This window comes from Podarcis gaigeae (genome assembly GCF_964106915.1).
Source record: "Podarcis gaigeae genome assembly, chromosome: Z".
In the NCBI taxonomy this organism is placed as follows: domain Eukaryota; kingdom Metazoa; phylum Chordata; class Lepidosauria; order Squamata; family Lacertidae; genus Podarcis; species Podarcis gaigeae.
The window spans coordinates 7,923,649-7,940,911 of NC_139691.1; the positions used below are offsets into that span (position 1 = coordinate 7,923,649).

At 45.8% G+C, this 17,263-nt stretch overlaps 1 protein-coding gene across 1 annotated transcript in view; it reads right to left on the reverse strand.

Annotated features, from left to right (window-relative positions):
* Nucleotides 1–17,263, reverse strand: part of PAPPA (pappalysin 1) — a 233,974-nt gene that overhangs the window by 171,654 nt on the left and 45,057 nt on the right. Inside the window, exon 3 of the mRNA XM_083721583.1 lies at nt 5,876–6,021. Coding sequence (XP_083577709.1) covers nt 5,876–6,021 — 146 coding nt within the window. The remainder of the gene's footprint in view (nt 1–5,875; nt 6,022–17,263) is intronic.

Consider the following 17,263-nt stretch of genomic DNA (forward strand, 5'->3'; position numbering starts at 1 on the left):
GTCAGACTACACCTGGAATACTGTGTCCAGTTCCAGACACCACAATTTAAGAAGGATGTTGACAAGCTGGAATGTGTACAGTGAAGGGCAAGCAAGATGATCATGGGACTGGAAACAAGCCTAATGAGAAACTGTTAAAGGAGCTGGGTATGTTTAGCCTGGAAAAGAGGAGACTGAGAGGAGAGATGGTAGCCATCTCAAGGGCTGTCCCATGGAAGATGGAGCAAGCTTGGTTTTTTTCCTGCTCTGGAGGCTAGGATTCAAACCAATGGCTTCAAGTTACAAGAAAGCAAATTCCGACTAGACATTAGGAAGAAATTTCTGACAGCAAGAGTTCTTCAAAAGTGAAACAGTCTCCCTTGGGAGATGTGGACTCTCCTCTCTCTGAGGTTTTTAAGAAGAGATTGGATGGCCATCTGTCATGGATGGTTTAGTTGATATTCCTGTATTGCACAGGGTGGGACTAGATGACCCTTGGGGTCCCTTCCAACTCCACAATTCTATGATTCTATTGTAAGTATACATTAAAACAACAGAGACAGTGTTTTGCCAGGTACTAGAAAATACAGACTTCTCAGATAAAGGATTGGTGGATCTGTCAATAAAACTTCTCATTTTTCCAGCCATAAGAACATCAGAATGTAAGAGGAGCCAGCTCAGTCTGTCCAATAGCTCATCTAGTCCAGAATGCTATGATTCCATTACATCTTTGGATAGGGAAAGTGAACAGCTGACAACTGTGAGGAGGAGTAGGACAGTCAAGGGACTCTAGTGGTCAACTGTGAGGTCCTTGCTGAGGTGTGAGCTTTGGCAGGTGCCCAATGTGCTGTTCCTTTGGTGCTGCCACTAGACAGTGTGTGTGAATGAATAGAAGCAAGAGAGAATCCATGTTGATTATTTTGCTGCAAACCCATCTCAAAGCTTATCTCCCTACCATTCCTCCCCACCCATCACTAGATATATTGGAAAAACACTCCCTAAGTGAGGAGATAAAAATCACAATACAGGCTGGCTCAATTTCATCAGGGCTTAAGGCAACTGTGCAGGTTGCTTGATTTTCTTATTTATTCCCTTTTTAGACCCCCCCCCCTTCTTTTGGTGGAGGTTATGTATATTTTTCACAGCTGTCAAGAGTCTAAATCAATTGCAATCTCCCCACCAAAAAGATAGTTTCCCTCAACCAGATGATCTATATTCCAAAGCTAAGATCCGGACAGTGGTGCATATTTCATCTTATTTTTTCTTATTAAATACATATTGGATTTATAGAAAGAAAAAGAGTATAGAAAGATTAAGCAGCAAAGTTCTTGCTGAAGGAGAAAAGGTGGGCAGTGAGGGCTTTTAAAACAGGAAATTAATTTTTTCTCCTATTGCCTTATTTGGGGGGGGGGGGATGAGTCAACTTCAGACTGTCCACTGATTATATTTTCTTGTGATGATTACTCATGCACTCACTTTTATATAGAACCCCCCCCCCCCAAAGAAACTGAATCCAAGGTACTAAAAGGTACTACTTTGGACCATTAAGAGATTAGTTGAAATCAAGAGAAGAGACAGTGGAAAATACCTATGACTGGTCCAGCAGGAGGTGCTACAGGAGAGTACAACACCAATTAGCCAAAAAATCTAGTTATCTGAATTAAAAAAGCCTGCTTCTGTTCCCAAGCTGCATGCCAGCCCTTCAGCTCTCCCGTTCAAGCTCATCTCTCTCTGTGTGATTGTGATTGTACATACAAAGCACCTTATACCAAGTCAGCCCACTGGTCTAGCTAGACCAACTGGCTCAGAATTGTCTATTTTGCTGGGATAGTGATTCCTTAGAGTCCAAGGAAGAGGTCTTCCACATCTCCTTTCATGACATTCTTTTGACTCTCCCAAGCATCTCTCAAACTCAACTCTTTCTCTTCTCCCAAATAAAGTGTTGTATACTGAGTCAGACCACAGGTCCAACTAATGCAGTATTGTCTATGCCATTGGGACAATGGCTCCCCAAAGTCTTCAATTCATTTGTCAAGCCCTCTCCCTCTCTCCCCTCACTCCCTGTTGGTATAAATGAAGCATCTTACACTGAATCCGACCACTGGTCCAACAAGCTCAACATTATGTACTCTGCTGGGGGAGTGGTTCCCCAGCACCCTCCTCATACTCCTGTCTCTGACTTTGTCTCTTTCTATGTGAAGCAGCTTCTACTGACGCAGATCGCTGGTCCACCCAGGCCAGTATTGGGCTCATCCACACTTACCTTTTGCCCCATGCTTTCTAGACATGGGCCCTTGCTTTCCCAGTCCACATCCCAATGCTTTTTCTTTTTCTTTTCTTTTTTGGCCCACCACTTCCCCCTTGCTCTTTAACACTGAAATTGCCATTTGTTCTGATTTAGCAGTAAACAGCAGGTTTTTATAGGGAAAGTGTCCAGGGCAAAAAAACAACAAAAAACAAGCACTTGGGCACGGACCTGAAAATCCTAGACCTGTGCATAGAAATGTGGAGCAAAGGTAAGTATGGATGAGCCCATGGTCCCCCAATATCTCAGGCTGAAGTCTTCTTCATCTCCCGATATCTGATGTTCCCTTATCACTGAGCTATGGCCATTAAGAAGAGAAAAACCAGAACCATTGGTCCCTCTAGCTCAGGATTGTCTGCACAGACTGGCAGTGGCTTTCCAGGGTTCTAGATGTGGCTCTCTCCTAGCCCTACCGGGAGACACTAGAGATTGGATCTAGAACCTTCTGCATGCAAAGCAGGTACTCTAACATTGACCTACATCCTTCCTTTTTAGTTCTACAAACCTGGCACCTACTCCTGAAGGCTACTCCTCTGAAAGAGCAAAGGCCAAAATGAAAAGCCCTCCTCCACACTTGCAGGTGATTAATTTGGGGCATATTTATGGCTGATTTTCAGAGAGGTAAGATTCAAGGATGTGATGGGGCAGGTGGGGGGGGGGGAATCACACCACCTGCTTGCAGAGTTCCGTCTGGTGGCCCACATCCTCTCTGCCTTCCAATGCATCCCAACTGACAGAAGTGAGATGCTACATCTATTACTGCCCCAGAAGGATCTTGGGGAAGCGAGAAAATGCAGATGTTGGAAGGATCCCTGGAAGTGACAAGTCAGCAGCAGAGCATATGCCCTTGCTGCTAGGGGTGGGCTTGTGGGGCTCCCCCAAGGGAGGCATGGAGGATACCATCCCATGCACCACAGTCCAAGGGAGGAGAGGGGCAGGGAAGCTGCCACCCACTCTCCTCCTGCCCTCCGTGGGCAGGGCAGGCCTGACCTGGCAGCAGAGCAGCTGCAGCCATGTGCACCCTGCAACTGAAGGCACCCTGCAACTGAAGACAGTGGGCAACATTGTTTCTGCCCACTCTCCTGCTCTCCTTCCCTAGGGTCAGGCATGAGCAAAAAGGCACAGCTCCTTCTTGCACAGAGCCGGGCTCCAATGAAGGCACCTGTTTGTATCACCTCACAAAATTGTACCCAGGGCCACAGCCCCCATGTACCCCTACGCTACACCTCTGTGAGTGGTGCTCTGCCTCTGAAGTTTGCCCAGGTGGGGGGCCAGCTTCTCTCCCACACCCAGGCAAAAATGAGAGTTTCTTTCATTCCTGGTTTAGTGCTTTAGTGCATTACTGAAAATGTAGGACATAGCATGAAAGGAGTTGTGTTGCAGCTGATGAGTTAGTGTAAAGCGTTGGTAGCGTCCTATGTTCTTATGTCCTACATCTAGCTCAGAATTAACTATGCTGACTAGCAGTAGCTATCCAGGGTGTCTCTCTCTGCCTTATCTGGAGCTGCTGGTGATTGAACCTGGGACCTTCTGCAGGCAAAGCAGATGCTCCACCACTGAACAATGACCCATCCCTCAGGACTGAGAGAAGCTGTGGCTTGAGCCACTGCCAGTCAGTGTAGGCAGCACTGAGCTAGGTGGACCAATGGTTTGCCTTTGCATAAAGCAGATTCCTATGTTGGTCCCATCATCCCTGATCGCTGACCCAATATGCTTTTTCTAAGTTAATCAGCACACGCTGAAGTTTACTTAGTCTTTCCCCCCCACACCACTGGAGGCGGTATGGTGTAGTGCTTAGAGTTCTGGACCAGAACTTGGGAGAGCAGGGTTCTAATGCCCACTCAGCCATGAAGCTGATTATCATACAGGGTTGGGAGCTATATAAAAGCAGGATATAAATAATTCAGAAGGACTTATCTCTATCCCCCTTAATAGAGTCATTTTTGCAGTCTTTCCTTAGCTGACCCTGTGATACCACCTGTAAAGGGATTTTTCAACATTAAGCATGGATGCTTTATCACTTGATGGGTCTAAATACTGTAAGCCAGCTGTTGTGAGTGAGGGTTCCAGACCATTCCTACCCACCTCCAGAAGCCCCCCATCATGTCATTTCATCATGCCATGTCATTCCCAGGGGCTTTGGAGAGGGAGAGAGAGAGGGAGAGGGAGAGGGAGAGGGGAGAGAATATGCCCAAAGGCCCTCTGGAGATGGTGAGTTTTCCTCACCCCCAAATTGTTAACCCTCTGAAAACTGGTTAAAACCACTCCCCTGCCATTTCTCCACCCACAAATTGGATGCTTTAGCCTGGCCCTGTCTGGCTGTTCCCCCACCATGAAACTCCAGGGGACATCCATTAGGGGTTTCCAGTCATGAAACGAAGGGCATTTAGCCAGGAATTTTACCCGGGGTGAAGCCTCCAGAGGACACCACTGAGGCTCTTAGTCAACCAACTAGCTTCTCCAATATGGACACATATCCTCAAACCCTAGGTTAGTTAAGGACATGCCTTCTCACCTAGTTCCAACTTCCACCTAGCAGTCTATGACTGCCCATGATTGGCTGCTCCCACCTTACAGCCTGACATACAGCTCTTCAGGGACACCCAAGTGGAACAAGGAAATCAGCTGCCTGCATTGCGAGCAACAATTGCGAGGTTAATAAGTCACAGTGTTACATCTCCCCCACTAAAACAACGTGTTCCCTCACTCAAAAACCTTTGCAAATTCCACACGTGGAGAAGATGCCCTCAGAAGCAACTTCTTTGAAAAAGGTGAAATACTTTTGTCTTGACATCATTTGAGAAATACTGTAAAGTGTTTGGGGTTTGTAATCTAATATTTTCCTGGTTGTAAGCCAGGAAGCGAGGAATGGTGAATATTGTTTTGATGATGATGATGATGATGATGATGATGATTATTCGGTGGACTACTTAACACTATGACTGCAAATGATAAGAAATCAGGATAAAGGTTAACAGCATCCTGTCCTTTCTTCTTTTCCACAAGGAGCAGTCCACAGGGAGGAGATTCTCCCTTTTCAAGGTCTGCCTCTTCAGTTGCCGAGAATCACAGGTGAGGAACGCATTGCTGTTGTGCTCAAGCGCTGCTTGTGGGCTTCCCATGGTCATCTAGTTGGGCAAGGAAAGGATGCTGCATTAAATGAGCCTCTGGCCTGATCTAGAACTCTGCTTAAGTTCATAGGGAGATGATTTGGCTAATTATCCCAGCTCTAGCAATGCTTGGGTCAGATAATTGCAATACTGGGACTCCCAACCTGAGACTCATGGGCTAAGGGCCCAAAGATCTACAAGAGAACCTACCAGGCTTTCTGATTCTAATTCTCTTGCATTGGCTGTATCATTTCTCTCCCCTAAGGGCATATAATTGCCCAACATGAGAATGGAACGCTGGACAAGACTGGGCCATTGACCCGATCCAGCAGGACTTTTCTAATGTTCTAATGCATAACAGTAAGAAAGGCCTATTGCCTTTGTCGTCTACCTATGAACTTCCCAGAGCCATCAGGCTGACCACTGTGAGAACAGGATGTTGTTTGACCTGATACTGTGGAGCTCTTCTGGTGTGACTTACCCAGGTGTACCAAAGCTTCCTTGTCCCACGGCCAGGTAGCTACACCTGCCAACTCTTCTTCAGAGCTGTTAGCAAAGAAGATGTTGAGATGTGTTGAGCCATCCAGTTGGAGCCTGTTCTTAAGTTCTTTGACATCTAAATAAGCTCTGCAACAGAAAGAAAGATGAGAAAATATCACATAAATGAGAAGTGACCCCCTCAAAACAGACAAAAGTCTCATAATATGAGCTAACATCAGAATGGGTATTGGGCTGGTGTAGAATTGTGAGACCCTCTCCCCATCTTCCCCCCCCCCCCTTTGGGAAGATCCAGCAACCACAAGGCTACATTTTGACCAGAATGGGAGTGCCAATGGGAATGATGAAAAATCACCCATAGAGGAGCCACAGTGTTTCCAGGTTCAAATCACCCCATACCTTTCAGCTGTGTCACCTTGAATCTCACTGAAGAGGTAAATATGTACTTGGGCTACAGATTGAATGCTCTGGTATTTTAAAGGAAGGAAGGAAGGAAGGAAGGAAGGAAGGAAGGAAGGAAGGAAGGAAAACACTTTCACAAAGAGTCTAGTTTATCAGGAAGAAGAGACGCAAGATAAAAAATATCCCAGACATGCTGCTTTTCTGTTTATGGAATGTTACAAACAAATTTTATTTATTTATTTAAAAGGATGGAGGAGAATCTAGTCATGTATAAGCCTGCCCTGATCTGATGTGACTGTGAGCCAAGGGCTACTGTGTGATTACTGACAGTCCTGCCCACAATCACTTGGAGTAAGCTAACTGAGACCTATTTCTTTTTGCATAATGACTATAGGCACTATACCACTTCAGAATGCAACCAGCGGCTCAGATCACTGACTCATTTGGGAAATTGCCATCTTATAAATGGAAAGATGACTCAGCCTGGGGGGATCCCCCTTTGCTCCTAGCTCAGTCTTTGTGCATTAGCTCACTAAGACTACCTGGGTCCCTAAAACCCCTTCCTGATGTTCTGTGAATGCCTGCAGTGGATGGCATTGGGATCATGTTCGTGCTCCCTGACTTGCCCTAAACTCCAGAGGCTCATCTTATTATCTGAATAGAGTTAATGTACGTGTTTCTCAGTGTTAAGTGATAATATTGGAAAACACAGCCTTCCCAGCTAAAAGGACAGAGCTCACATCAGTGCAGGTGTGTGAATGAAGATGTTGTTCAGGCACCCTACACCAACCTAGTGCCCTCTAGCCAGCATGTGCAATGTGGGAAATTAAAACTGCTTTATGTTCTAACAATGGCCTACGATATAGCATCAACTGCAGGGCACCCACAATGCACTAGAGCAGGGTGGGGAACCTCAGAACCTGGGGGCTATGCTGACTTCTCTATCTGGCTTTCAGAACTTTCACCAAGCCATAAACCTCACTTTCCCTGCTTTGCACCATCCCCTTGTGAGTTTCTGCCAGTCTGGAATGTGTCGTTGAACTCTGGTAATGCCTTTTGCTTGCCCAGATGCAGCATAAAGACTGACCTATTGTACTGGTCAATGACCGTAATAAAGATTTGTGGTGGTGGTGGTTTACCTATTGCACAAAGGTAAAACTTTACATGCATTGCTCCTCCCCCTTTCCCCCAGGCCCCACCCACCCTTGGCATGTGGTCCTTAGAATGCAGCCGTCAGGGAAGAGGGTTCCCTGCCCAAGTGTAACGCTACATTAGGAGGCACGGTGGGAAATTAAAATGGCAGCTTGCTATCTATCAGGCACTGGTTGTTTGACCCAGGGCAGCTGTCAGCAGTTGGCCCTATCAGGGCTGGGGCAATGTGCTGATGGGAGCATGTCATGGGCACAAAGCCCCAATCCCCATCCTACAATGCATTCATTGCTAAGTGTGTAATGGGGTCAGCTCTTTGGGGCTGCCTACATCTCACTCCCTTCTCTGCTGCTAAATGCATTGTGTTCTAACACTTGGACAAAAAAAAGGGGGGGACAACAAAACAACATAGCCATTGCTATTTCCACACCCCTGCTCAATGTAAAATCCCAGCTTGGTCAAACATGGAAATTCAGCACAAGAATTCAAAATGTGATCAACATGCAGCTGAGCCCTCACTCTTAGTTCTGTAAGGTAACAGTGCATTTTGAAACCTGCAGTAGAGGTGAAACCAAGACTCAAATTACTGGGGAAGGTGGGGGGGGGGGAGAGAGGCAAGGAGGGAGGGGAGGGAAGCCCCCCCACTCTCATGCCTTTGGAGACAGCTCTCTTAGCAACTGCTTTTAGAAGGCTACAGAGGGGTTGATTTGGCTCAACTTAGAGGGAGTCACGACCCATAGATTTTATTAAGGATCCTCCCCCTCCATAATAATAATAATAGAAGCAGATAAAACACATATCCAGAAAGTCAAAGCTAGTCTTAGGGGCACAAGGACATCAACCTGTCATTCCTCTCTTGATGCCTCATTAGCAACGCAGACAAGCACCTCATGGGAGATTGCTAAGGGTATCAGATACTCTGTGCTCAGACTCAAGAAGCGTGTGGCACCAACAGGAGCCCATCAAACTCTCACAATGAACTGCTGTTGTTTTGCATCACATAATATAACAACAATGATAAATGCAGCTTAATACTCACTTGCCATTTAAAGAGCCTCTGGAAACAAAAACAAAAAAATTCCATTTTATTTTTGGTGCCTGTTAAAGATGTTCCTACAAGCCTTCTAAATTAAAATCTTTACCCCAGTTAGTAACTGTATTAGACTTGCACTGACTTGCAGTTTAAAACCACAACAGCACATACATAAACTGCATTTTTTCCAGAAATTTTTATTATTTTTTCGCAATATAATAAAATTATATCTAGAAGCAATGAAGTAAAAAAGAAAGAAAGAGGAAAAAACAAAAGAAAAGAGAGGAGAAAGACAATAGAAATAGCAACAAACACACAGCCCCCTATTCTAATTCTACCCTAATCTTCAATCCACATACAAAGAGGTGAATCTCCCCAGCTCTCACCTGAGAAGTTTTTCCCCTTCCTCAGCCTCACACCCTAAGGAAAACCCCTTCTTGCCTGTCTCTCATACTGTCTCCCTTTCTTTTCACCATAACCCCTCTGTGTATAACTTCTTTTCTACAACTAACAGTAATAGAGCACTATCAGAAATTAACAATAATAAAAAACAAAGGAAAATTATAGGTGATACAGATATATAATCGTGCCCTCTGATCCTTGGATGAAGAGTGGTATAGACATTTAATACATTATAATACATAATATATGCAATTGTTTTAACTGTTGTTTTTTTTAAAAAAAAACACAACATTTTTCCATTTTAAAAAATTATATTACATATTGCTTCAGGATGCCTCATGAGAAGTGATTCATAAATAAATAATCATAGCATCAGAATAAAAGAGAAATACATTACAATAAAACATATGTAATAACCCATAAAACAGACCTACTTAAATAGAGGCAAAATATTCAACAGCAAAAAACAACAACCAATAAACCATGAAATGTCTAGGACAAGAGATACCTTTTACCTGGTGATAAATGTACATTAAGGATAGTGCCAGGTGGACCTTACTGGGAAAAGAATTCCACAAGCAGGGAGTCACCACTGAAAAGGCCCTTTCTTTTGTCACAACCTGCCAAACCTCCCCTGGTAAGAGGCCCCTGGAGGAGAGTATCAGTTACAAACTGAGGGGTTTGTGTAGGTTGTAGCAGGAAAGTAAATAATCCATTGTCACATCACAACCTCCTCCCAGTGTAGGCACTTCTATCTCACATTTCATTCGAAGGAGCTCAGGGCGGCAAGCATGTCTCACTCGCCTCACCCCAAATTTATACTCACAGCCCCCCTGTGAGGTAAGACTAAGCTGAGAGATTGTGACTGGGTGACAGCTCTGCCTGAAATCCTGGAAAACAGCTGTCAACCCGTGTAGTAACTGGCAGTGTATTGAGCTAGATGGATCAATGGTCTGATTCAGGATAAGGCAGCTTCCTATTTTCCTAGGAGATTCCCATTGAACCATTGTGCAATTTTGCAAATTAAACAAACAAACAAACAAGAACAGGAGAGGGGGAAATAAAACAATGCATTGTTTTTTTAAAAAAAATTCTGGCAAAGTTCCATTTGTCTGGATGAAAAAAAATAAATCCATAACTATTTCTTCAGAATCTGACACTAAAGCATATTTTGTCATGGCAAGTTCTGACCCAGAAACTATGCTAGAAATACAGGCTTGCAAAATTCAGGTTGGAAGCCAGGTGTGACAGATTCTGTTTTTAAGCACAATGCCTCTTCCCAGATAGAACACTGTGCAAGACAGCACAATTTCCCAAAGCTTATTTTATTTTTTCCATTTTGTTTTGTTTGAAATGGGGCAACTGGAAAACATACTAATGAAGGGGGCTGCACTCTCTAGGGCAAAAAATTCTCCAAGGATGGGAAACATTTGGATTCTTCCACCTCTCTCTTGGCAAGCTGTGCATGTGTTTTCGCCTGTTACACGTGGTGCTCTCATGAACCGTTTGCTCCTCTGTTCCACTGAGCTGGGTTCCTTGAATTCTTTGTGAAAATTCCCTTCCCAGAAGGAAGAGAGACCACGGGAGCTGGCTCAGGACCAGAGGCTTCCACTCATCCCCCCAAGGACTCCCCAATGGAAAACAGAGATGCGTTTCCACAATAGCATTATCGTTTCTCTCCTCCCCCTGTCTCTCACAGAAGTCATTGATTTCAAAATATCTCTAGGCTGGGTGTCCCCAAGCCTCTACTGCTGAATCATGGAGAAAAGCCATCTCCTCAGGGATACCATTGGTTTGGGGTGGGGGTTGTTTCCTAACATTTATCTTGAGGCAAGCAGTCACAGATCTATCCTGAAGGATGCAGCTCTGTGACGATTAACCCAGTTCTCATAGCCACTGTCGCCCTGTGCTCTCTGTGACCTGTGACAAACACATAGGTTTTTCTGATGATATTTAAGCATTGGCTTAAAAAAAATCTTATAAAGAATGAAAGGAAGAGAGGTTTCCCTGAGTGTCCATTTGAAACCTCTGTCCATGTTGCGTTCCACCTTCACAGCTTTATCACCAGATGTGGCATACATGTGAACAATGCAAAAAGAGCCCCTCTGGTTCAACCAATGGACCATTTGATCCAACATCTGGCTTCCCACAGATACTTCCAATAAGGGCTTCATTCTGGCTGCCTAGCACAGAGTCCCAGCACTTCAGGCCTGGACATCAACAGCAGCCCTCCATCTCTATCTACCCTCCCTAGCCCACTCTCCAGCAACACCCATCAAGATTCTGGCTTCACACCCTACTTTGAATGTTTTTGCCTTGCTGCACTCTACTAATGTCTCTTGATGACCCAGAAGTGGTGTGTGTGTGTGTGTGTGTGAGAGAGAGAGAGAGAGAGAGAGAGAGAGAGAGAATGTGTAGAAACTAGTCTACTGTACAAAATAAAGTTTACAGTCATTGCTCATATCCACTTTTGCCTCTGGCCCTGCCTGTTTCTGTCGTGTCCCCTGAAAGATTGCCCAGAAAGGAATGTGTCCCTTGGGTCAAAACATTGTCCACCACCTCTGCCCTTGAACCAGGTGTGCAGATGTCTACTGGCTCTGAACAGTGTTTTTAGTTTACTGTCAAGACTAATAACCCTTGACAGGCCTATCTGCCATGAATCTAATGGCAGCTATCATCATCATCAGTGCTTTTTTCTGGCAGTACAGTCATAACTCATGTTACATCCGCTTCATGTTATGTTCTTTCAGGTTACGTCCTGCAGTGACCCGGAAGTACCAGAAAGGGTTACTTCCGGGTTTCGCCGCTCATGCAGAAGCGCAAAATGGCGTGACGCGCATGCACAGAAGCAGTGAATCGCAACCTGCGCATGTGCAGACGCGCCACTGAGGGTTGTGTTCTTTTCATGTTGTGAACGGGCCTCTGGAACGGATCCCGTTTGCAACCAGAGGTACTACTGTACTTTGTGGTACACAGTGCCATCACCTCCCCCCCCCAAAAAAAAAATATTGTGATAAGGTAAATGGAGGGTCGGGAGAACAAGCAAACAACCATGGCTAAAAGGGGGGCTGCAAAAAGTAGGTTGAAGCAGCAGTGGCAAGAAAAAGAGGGCTCTTGTTCAGAGCTGTTGTTGCCACACTCAGTCAACAGGTTGCGCTGTTCCCCTTCTGCTGCCCCCACAATTCATGCTCTCCCCCTGGACGCACTGCCATGTCACTGCCTCGCTGCGCCATGAGCAGCCAGGTAAGCGCGAGACCACTTCCCTTTCATCTCTGCTCACTCTTTCCATGTCTGTGGGATGGGGACAGAGGAGCGAAGGAAGGGAGAAAGAGAAGGGGGAGGAGGCAGAAGCCTCTACTGCTAGTGCCGCCATCCTCCATTCTGTGGTTGGGGCAAGCCGTTGAGTTGAGCACAGAGGGGTTGTGGCTGGTGGCTGGGAGGAGGGGAAGGGAGAAGAAGGGAGAGGACAGGAGGAGTGGGTGTGAAGAGCAGATGGGGCAAAGTAGGGGGGGAGGTTGAGGAAGCGGGAGGGGTGCACAAAGTGGGGCTTTAATTAATTGAGGGGGGACAGGAGAGAGAGTACATGTGTGTGAGAGAGAGAAAAGGCCGGTGGGGGTGGGGAAAAGGATTATGATTCGTACCGGCACCATTTTTCTCAGAGAGAAAAAGCACTGATTATTATTATTAATACCCCACCTTTTTCCTTGTGGGACTCAAGCACTGACTGAAGAGTTTCCAGATGTGTTCTATATATTCAGTAAGGCCATATCCATACCATGCATTCAAAGCACTATTATTTTTATTTTATTTTATTTTTTAAAATGTTATTAACAGTTTCAACAAAGCACTATTAGAACACTTTAACAGTCGCTGCTTCTGCCAAAGGATTATGGGAACTGTAGTGGATTTAGGAGGCCCCCTATTCCCCTCACAAAGCTAACATTCCCCAAATTCCCTAGGAAAAGGATTGACTATTAAAGATAGGGCGCTGGGGACTCCAGCTTTGGGAATGGAATAGGGGTATCCCAAAAACCCTCAGCATCTTTAAAAAATCTTAGTTGTCAGGATTCTTGGGCGGGGGGGGGGGAGCCTACAGTTGCCTAAAGCGGTATAATAGTGCTTTGTATGTATAGTGCTGATGGAGCCTCAGGCAGTCCCATTTGAGAGCCACCTAAGCTAGCGGTCATTGCCACATATTGTGGCAGAGAGTTCCAGACATGAGACAGAGTGCCCACAGGCAGTACTTAGAGTGTGTTTCAGCAAGAAAATGGCATTGGTGGGCCACTGAAATGGTGGCCAGCAGGTGAGGAGGAGCAGCTCTCAGGCTACTATTCTGCACAGATTTAACCTGAACACAGTGCAACTTGCTTGCAAATAAAGATGCATCACATACAGTAGGCTCAATCTGTGAGTGCTGAATGTCTGGCAAAACCAGCAATTATTGCTCCATTCCCCTTCGCCCCAGGACCTGGCCACATCTGGCAGATGCTGTCTGGACAGTTGTCTGAAAGGGAAGACAGTACCAGCCACACAGCATCTAGTATTCTGAAGGCAGACAGGTTAAGGGAGAAGTTTCTTTCTCTTGCCTCAAGAATTGCCTCAGACCAGGAAGATAACAATACTGAAACACATATATGCATATATCTTCTCCAACATCTGTATCAACTTTATAGTATCTGTCACTGTAAGGTCCTGGTTGGGAACATCCAGCCGACAGGCCATTTAGCCCACAAGGCCATATCGCTCACCACCTCTGGCATCAGGTGACTGACAGGTGCACAGGCCTACTTACCTTCCAGACTTGGCCAGGTGTGTGTGTGTGTGTGTAGAAGATAAGGATCTGGTCCCCTGGCTTTATCAAGTTGCCCCAGCCCTGGTCTGTACCATCTGCCTATACAGTGGTACCTCGGGTTAAGAACTTAATTCGTTCCGGAGGTCTGTTCTTAACCTGAAACTGTTCTTAACCTGAGGGACAACTTTAGTTAATGGGGCCTCCCCCTGCCACCGCGCCGCCACCGCACGATTTCTGTTCTCATCCTGAAGCAAAGTTCTTAACCTGAGGTACTATTTCTGGGTTAGTAAAGTCTGTAACCTGAAGCGTATGTAACCTGAGGTTCCACTGTAATGCTATTTTTAAGGGTGGTTCTGTTTTGTAACCTGTTATGGTTGAGAAAGTGGTAGACACATTTTTGTAAAACAAATAGATGTTTAAGCATGTGGTCTGAGCAGGTTTCAACATCAAAAGCTTTTCAGTTTATAAAAAAGCAGACCAGTTTAAAAATGAAGTATGGTATGGATAGAAAAGTCTTCCCTTCCTCTCATAATCCTAGAATTTGGAATAAATAAATGAAGATGAGTGGGGGAGAATTTCAGAACAGGTGTAGAAACATAGGAAGTTGTCTTATATTGAGTGATATCCCTTGTCCATGTAGCTCAGTACTGTCTACACTGACAGGTAGTTATTCTCTGTAGATTGAATCAGGGACATTCTTTATAAAAAGCAAGTGATCTATCGAGCCATGGTATTTTCCATAAAATGAAGTAAGAATCAAGCCTTCATGATTTCAAAAAAAGAACACAGGAAGCTGCCTTATATAAAGCCCACCTGGCTCAATACAACCAACACTGAACGGCAGTGGCTCTCCAGGGGTTCAGATAGGGAGCTTTTCCAGTACAACCTGGAGAGGCCGGGCACTGAACCTGGGACCTTTTGCCTGCAAAGTGTGTGCTCTTCCACTCAGCCTCTTACGTTGCAGTCACCATGTTTGCTAGCATAGCACCAAACAACTGATGGTAGGCACCTCAAGCCCCCCTTCTTCAGCATGGTCTGAGAGCCACCCATCATCCTCTCAAGGTTATTTGGGTCCTGTGATGGAGGATGTAATGTCACTCAAATGGGCCGATGCCAAAGAGAACCAAAGCAGCCAGACTCAAGGGCTGCCAAAGTCGCATTTCAAAGCCATGAGTGCAGTCCTGGAAGAGGATCAAAGCCTTTTTGAGCTGTCATTAGAATGTTTCCTTGACGCATCTCTTTGGTAAAGGCCAGTAAGCTCCATTCCTTAAGCTTGGCAGTCTGAAACAGCAGTTCAGAACAGAAATGGGGAGAGGAGGGAAACGGCGTGCTTGCATGAAGGGTGGGAGAGCATAATTTCGAAACAGAACTCATGCCCCCAAGCGCAAACCAAAGCAAGTGATAACTCAACATAGCACTTTTCCTAAGATGGAACATTTGTGTAATGCCAGGAGACTGCCTTACACTGGAGTAAGTGTGTCAATATGTCAGTTAAAGGTCTTCTCTGCTTGAGCTGCTTTCAGATGCAGAGAGAAAGGCTGTGTACACAACATCCATTTAAAGCACAGGGTTCCAGGCCCCTCCCCAGTATTTTGGAAACTGCAGTTTGTAAAGGGTGCTGGGAACTATAGCTGTGGGGGGCAGGGTTCCTAGCATTCTTTGTAAGGGGAAGGATATGCTTTAAATGTATGGTGCGTGGAGAGGGAGGGAGGGAAGAAGGGAGGAAGGGAGGAAGGGAGGAAGGGAGGAAGGGAGGAAGGAAGGAAGGAAGGAAGGAAGGAAGGAAGGAAGGAATACTACAGATTGCTCAGAGGCCACTGGGGATGCTGATATCACATCATCAAATCACATGTTCCTCTTCCCCCATCCCTGCAATGTGTTCAGCCAGACCAACCTGTTCCACATGCTCCTTTGCATGCTGCAGAGCGTAAAGCAGAGGGGGACAAGACGGCAGAGGGAGATAGTGATCTACTTGCAGATCTGTGGGTGATTTGCATTCCTTTGCAAAGGTTTCTGAATCCCAGTAGCTGAATTAAGCTTAAAAATTTGAAGGGGGAAAAATGCAGTGGGCTTTTGCTAATTCATTATTTCTCAGACTCAAATATTGTTTGACTCCAGCCCCTATTGTCCAAAGCAACTGGGCATGCTGGCTGACAAGTTCTCCATCCCTTAGTTTCAGAGCTGAGGATGTGGCCCTCCAGACCTTTCTATCTGGCTCTCAGGATTCTCCCCAGGCCACAACCACTCACCCTGCTTTTGCCTGGCTGGAATGTCTCCTTGCACCCTGAGAATGTCTCTTGCTTGTGCAGATGGAGGCTAGGAAAGGATGTTCCAATGCAGATAGAAACCTACTGGGCAAAGGCACAACTTACATTTACTGCTCTGCCCATTTTTGCCCCTGGCAATGTAGGTCTTGGAAGATTGCCTTAAGTTGAACAAAAAGGCTCCCAGCCCCAGTAAACTCCGCTGAGCACAGTTGGAGGAAGCCTAAGGACTGCACTGTCAATTGAGTAATGCTTTCCCAAGGAGCCTTTCATCACATGGTGAAGCAAAGAAACATCAGAACAGCTTTGTAAAACAACCTGACCTCTCTTTATCCAGGGGCAAAACTAGGCTTTATCTCACCTAAGTCAAACACCCCGTTTGGCACACCCCCGCCACACACATTTGCATACACACACACAAGCTGGGAGCCTCAGTGGTGCCCCTCTGGAGGCTGCACCTGGGGGGGGGGAAAAACCGGCCATACCACCCCCATAGCTATGGCACTGCTTTATCAAAGCAAATCCAAAAACAATCACATGGAATTTGGTTTAGTCATTGCTTGTTTCCAGCCTTCCTCCACAGTGACCAAAGGCTTGATGACGGTTGGTCTCTCAAGGGACCCTGGTGAGCTTGGTAAATCTGAGTCAGAAATCGCAATCCAGCCAGCATAGTTAGGGATGCAGTTGTAAGCTTAGTGCTCTTGGGACTGGTAGGGCTGAAGGCAAGGTTGTTGCTAGAGCCAGTGCATTCTGCTTCTGCCCAACATCAGCCTACCTGCTGAGTTCTGCAAGGGCAACAGTGAGAACTGAGGAGGAGGAGGCTGACAACAAAGGAAACTGCATGGACTGTTTGCAAGTATGAAGTATGAAGGCAGGCAGGTGGAGACTGGCAGACTGAGCTGGTGGGATAGTGCCAACAACATATGGAGGGCCACTTCCCTGCCATAATTCAAACACTCCTGCCCAGTGCTATTTTTCTAGAAAAAGAGGTGCTGGAACTCACCATGAACATCTCCCTTGTTCTCTTAATAATGGCAATGGTGCCCACCTGAGAGGTGCCAAAACTCAGTTCCTGTGAGTTCCAGCTGAGAAAAAAACCTGCTTCTGCTTACCGCAAGCATTACTGGGGAGGAGGGCGTGTGGCAGAGGCAGATCTGTCAGTTTTGGGTTCTCTCTGTTTTACATTTTCCCATTCTTTCTTAAGTTCCGTTCTCCACATGTATGCAATTTTTTTAGATGTCCTCATGAAGAGTCATTAGCATTTTAGTGTGAATTTTTCCTAATATTCACATTCTTGTATGCAGACTTGCCTTGTATATACCCCCCCCC